The sequence below is a fragment of the Bombus huntii genome, unplaced genomic scaffold (genome assembly GCF_024542735.1).
Source record: "Bombus huntii isolate Logan2020A unplaced genomic scaffold, iyBomHunt1.1 ctg00000061.1, whole genome shotgun sequence".
NCBI lineage: Eukaryota > Metazoa > Arthropoda > Insecta > Hymenoptera > Apidae > Bombus > Bombus huntii.
Window position 1 is genome coordinate 1,066,805 of NW_026099322.1, and position 5,424 is coordinate 1,072,228.

General features: G+C 38.3%; 1 protein-coding gene across 1 annotated transcript; it reads left to right on the forward strand.

The window, feature by feature from the left end:
• The first annotated feature begins 3,454 nt into the window (after nt 1–3,454).
• LOC126875978 (omega-amidase NIT2-like) lies at nt 3,455–5,066 on the forward strand. The gene is made up of 4 exons (XM_050638910.1): nt 3,455–3,662; nt 4,057–4,225; nt 4,500–4,733; nt 4,885–5,066. Exons 1-4 carry the CDS (start codon nt 3,579–3,581, stop codon nt 4,974–4,976), a joined length of 579 nt encoding a protein of 192 aa, XP_050494867.1. The 5' UTR covers nt 3,455–3,578; the 3' UTR covers nt 4,977–5,066.
• Nucleotides 5,067–5,424: the final 358 nt, after the last annotated feature.

Here is a 5,424-nt window from a genome sequence, read left to right on the forward strand (position 1 = left end):
TTCTCGACGTGCCCATCGGGAATGTTCCATCCATATTCCTACGCTTCTTCCGCCGAATTCTCGAAAGAGCATGCACGTGCTAGCCGCCGTGGTACATCTCACGAACGCACGCTAATGAGGATATCGCTGAACAACGAAGGAAAGAATCCGTTCGATCAATCACCTCATCTGTATGCGATTAATATCGTTGTATTCCAACAAACTCTGAACAATAACTTAAACACGAAACTGTAATTTGTGTCTTTATAATTTGCAACGTTGTTAAAATTTTGTATCTCCCTTTGCAAATGCAAATAATTTAAATGAAAAAATACATGGTTTTTAAATCGTTTCTCTTATATTCGTAATAATAATTTCGTTCTACAGTGAATGCATTTATTATTCAACGACGTGATTTTCGGTTGTTTATTGGAAAGTTATAATGCTGCTGATCTATAGAATTAGTACTGACTGTTATAGTAATATGCACAGCGAGTCATTTGTAATAAATTGTAATTACTTGTAATGTATATCGATTGTAATTACTTGTAAACCACTCAATTCATAAATGCATACATATGTGGCGGCACTCGACAGCACAAATACGACAACTCGACACTAACTAATACCAGACAACGGCAGCGCAGTGGTTAGCGTCTCAAGTTACGAACGTTCGGGATCTGGGTTCTTAAATCCCGGCGACCGTAGTCCGATTTTTCTTCCACGATTCTTAAATGAAAAGAAAATACAGCAGTACCCTAGCAGCGACATCTACAGCCAGCAGCTACAATTATCATTTGTGTCTTTGTTCTCTCCTAAAGGCCGTCCAAGGGACTCGAGAATGCAAAGAAGAAGTGCTGCAAGAACATAACAAATATATTTACAAACCAAAACCAATTCATTACAACGCTCATCCTTCAATTACATCCTCCGCTTCCTTTCTGTCAATCCATCTTGCCCATATGTGGTTCCATAGCTGCTGAATCGTATATAGACAAACAACAACTTGAGTAAGCAAGGGGGATGGATGTAGAGCCGACAAATAAAGGAAAAGGAGAGAGAAGTGTTTCGTCCTTGAGTTTATCATATTGTGGTGGCCGGGGGATTCAACGCTATGTCCTCGATTCGCTCTAAGTACTCAGGTTCTAGACACCCTTGGAGGGCCGTAGATTTTTCTTCATCGCCCGCGATGCTCGCCGCCGCGAGCTATTTCTCTAGTAAGGAGAACCATAGCACTATCTTCTAGGGCATCGTCAAAGGCACGCGGACTCTTCACTGGTCGTAACTGTTTTATTCTTGTTTGACATATCGTAGGCGCGCCCGGAATCACGATAATTGAAATCTCATTAGCTCGATCACGTCGGGGTCACTTACACCTCACATATTTCAAATAAAATCTGCATAATTCTGAAGGAAACACAACTACATTTGGGTTATCTTGTTTTCACAGAAACCTGAGAATTGCTCAGAGTATTTTAATAAAATATTCAACTACTTTAAAACGCAAAAAATAGTTTATTGTATGGAATATATAGAGTGGTTCACGCAATTGTTTCGGCATAATTGGAAAATTCGAAATGTGTAGCTTTAAAAATATTGCAGAGGAAAAATCGGATTCGTCGAGGACAACCTTCGTTCAGAAAGTAAGGGAAATTGGCATTGCTGCTAATTGGTCAATTTGTATATCGGTGGTTAGAAAAGGATGCTAGCCGCTCTCGAGAGAAAGTCTCTAGTGGGAGACGTCGTTCATTAAAAAATAGGCGTTTCGACCGTTCGCGGAGAGACGCGATCGCGAGATAGCACGTCAACGAGAGTTGTAAGTTCCCGTTACGATTAAATAATCGACGCCACGAACTCATCGATCCCCTTATTTCGATTATGATAATAAGGGTAGTTCAATGAAATTCCACAGAATTAACACAAATAAATTAATGTTTATTTCAACAACTTATTAACTAGAAAGATATAAATGGAACAAAAAAAATGTAACTGCGTTTTGGTTGATAAGTAATGCGCGACATACCACATGTGTTGACGGTTCGACTTCTCGAATAGTTCTGAACGCCTTTCGATTTTTTTCGTTTTTTTTGGAAGGCGACCCCCACTACGTTCGGATCACGCCATATTCTTTTACTGCGAGGTAAAATACGGGCCACGAGTCGACGTTTCTGGAAGTCGCCCTGCTTAATGAACCATGCGCTTGCCACTACAATGTTTGTTTGCCGGGCAGACGCGACGATCCGTCTGCGACATTATAGTGCCGCGATCGATAGTTAAGAATATGACCTATGGTAAGCCGCATGGCGTAACATTCTCCCCCCGTTGAGAGGGTACCGATCAAACTAGCGAGGTGTGGTTGAAGTTCCCATCTTATTTCGTCTCGGTGGCTAGTTGTTCGGGTTTCTCGAGATCGGGTTGAATTGGCAGTGGGACAAGCCTTTTGACGCCCCGATTCAAAATGCTCTTTGCCGTCTGAACTGTAGCTGTCCGGATGACACCATCGGCGCCTGGATGAACCTTGATAACTCGGCCCAGAGGCCAATGCATGGAGGGAACGTTGTCCTCTCTGAGGATGACGATTGTGCCCTTTTGGATGCTGTGTCCACCCTTGCTCCATTTATTGCGGTTGGTTAGCTCGTTCAAATACTCCTTATGCCAGCGGTTCCAAAAATGTTGTTTAAGCTGTTGGATATGCTGCCATTTGGAGAGTCGGTTCGATGGAATGTCTCTGAAATCTCGATCACGTAAGCACATTAATGAATCGCCAATGAGGAAATGTCCGGGAGTGAGGGCTAGGAGATCATTTGGATCGGTGGAGATAGGAGTTAGCGGGCGGGAATTGAGGACTGCTTCTATTTCTATGATAAGAGTATTACGGTGTTAAGCTCATATGTTTCTGTTTCTCCACTCGCGCTGCGCCATAATATCCTTTGATATTTCCGATCCTCTGGTCGTACGAGGAATTGCCGATACATTTTCTCGATGTCGCCAGTGAGTACGTACTGATGAGCGCGGAATCTAATTAATATACAAAATAAATTGTGAATTGATTCGAGAATATAGGATTTCCCCATTTTCATGATTATCGTGATTTTTGTATAAATATATTTTTTAAGATACTAATAATTAGGTACTTATAAATTAGTATTATCAATTATTTTGCATTTATAATTCCGCCTCTAGTATAAGTGTTAATTGAAAACTAACTTTATGTTTGAAAAAGTACTAGCAAAGTCGTTGAGTAACAAGCCACTGATGCTAACACAAATAGCATTGTCGTAATTAAATATTTCTAAATATTCATTTTTCATTTTGAACCTGTAGAAACAATTTATTATATATACTATTAGCTAAGTAATTGCATATTTAATTAAGTCGAAATATAAAACTTAGTTATTTTAATAATTTAAAAAATAAAAAACTGACAAACATTTCAATTTAATTTATGGTTGGAACAAAAGACAGTTATTTTTCATTAATTGAAATATTGCAATGCAGAGTACTTTCGAAAATACGCCGAGAGTATTCCTGATGGTGAAACGAGCGTTGCTTCATCGAACGCAGCTAAAGAAAACAACATCTATGTAGTTGGTGGTACGATGCCTGAAATAGAGGGCGATAAATTGTACAATACCTGTACTATTTGGGGTCCCGATGGAACTTTGATAGCAAAACACCGAAAGGTAAGTAATATATTCCTTTATGGCTTTGGATTTGAAAATATTGGGGTGAAGAAAGTGACTCTATCTAGGAATAATTTAGGAATATACATATGTACATACGTATACTATAACCAATTCTATAATTTACGGTTTATAAAATACGTTATGATACGGGAAACGCCCATTTTTGTTGTAATGTGTAATATAAATTTTTCACATACTTAAAATATTATTATACTTATTTTTTCTCCTTTTTAAACATTATTAAATGATAAGATTTTTTAATAAAAGAAAGTGATAAAAACGCTGTCAGTTATTAAATAAAAAATAATTAAAGTTTAGGAGTTGGTAACTTTGATATTAAATTACAAAAGTTGCAGCAATAGAATTAGCGACTACATTTTTATGTTATTAGGTACATCTATTCGACATCGACATTCCTAATAAGATTACTTTTCGAGAGAGTGATTCACTCAGTCCTGGTAACTCCCTAACGACGTTCGACGTGAAGGGCTGCAAAATAGGTATTGGCATTTGCTATGATATTAGATTCGAGGAAATGGCACGCATTTATCGTAACAAAGGTACAGTAACTTAATCGATCAATACTTAACTAGCAAAAAATTAAATATCTTTCTTAAATATATTCTATATAAAATTAATATAATCGGTAACTCTGTATAAAAAGAAGCTTAATTTAAAAAACCAGTATATTTGCTGAAAATGAAACAAATAAAAGAATTAAAAGCACAATAAGAGGACTGTCCTCGCATATTCAGAAATGATGGAATGTGAACCGTGCAACTACGAAGTTAATTGGTATTCGGTGGCTTCATATTTCCTGCTTCTCTGGGTTAGGTTGCCAAATGCTGATATATCCAGCGGCATTCAATATGACCACTGGACCACTGCACTGGTCATTACTTCAGCGTTCCAGAGCGAATGATAATCAATTATACGTTGCTTGCATATCACCGGCTCGTGTTCCTTCAGCAAGTTACGTCGCATGGGGGCATACACAGTTGACCAATCCCTGGGGAAAGATTCTTTACGATTTGGAAACTCAAGAGAATATGGCAGTCACCGATATCGGTAATTTACAGCTTAAAATTAAAAGCGAGAGATCCATGATGCAATTAATTTTTAGTCTCGTTAATTTATCGATTTAGCCATCTTCCTCTGTATTTGTTGAATTTATTAGTAAGCATTACTTATTACTTCGTATGTTTCTTTTTTCTATCAGATCTAAAAGTTGTTGAGGAAGTAAGGGTTCAGATACCTACATTTTCTCAGAGACGTACAGATTTGTACGACACTGTCTGTAAGAAGGAGTAACTCTACACTAAAACAGAAAATGTTTTTTTATAATATTTCTACTACAATATCCCTTTTTTGTGAATTATTACTAATTTCTTATCGTTTGTACTAAATAACACCCCAGCGGAAAGGCCCACGGTGGCACCGGAATAATAATCAAAGCAAGTATTAAGCACTACGAACTCCCACCATTCCAGAAAGACTACCTCCAAGCAACAAACGTAGCAATAGAAGACTGTCATGGCTCAATCACCACCTCAGCAGTATACTGCCCTCCCAGACACTCCATCGCCAAAGAAGACTTTGATAACTTCCTGGACACTCTGGGCAACAGATTCATAGTTGGAGGAGACTATAACGCCAAGCACATCCAATGGGGCAGCAGACTGGTTACAGCAAGAGGCAAAAACCTCTTAAACAGCATAATAAACAACAACCTCAACTACCTCACCACATACGAACCCAC

Bases quoted from the DNA above. Each gene is read 5' to 3' on its own strand.
- LOC126875978 (XM_050638910.1), top strand. From the start codon at position 3,579: ATGCCTGAAATAGAGGGCGATAAATTGTACAATACCTGTACTATTTGG. The intron at 3,663-4,056 runs GTAAGTAATATA...TTATGTTATTAG, and splicing joins TGATAGCAAAACACCGAAAG to GTACATCTATTCGACATCGA. The intron at 4,226-4,499 runs GTACAGTAACTT...TCTCTGGGTTAG, and splicing joins ACGCATTTATCGTAACAAAG to GTTGCCAAATGCTGATATAT.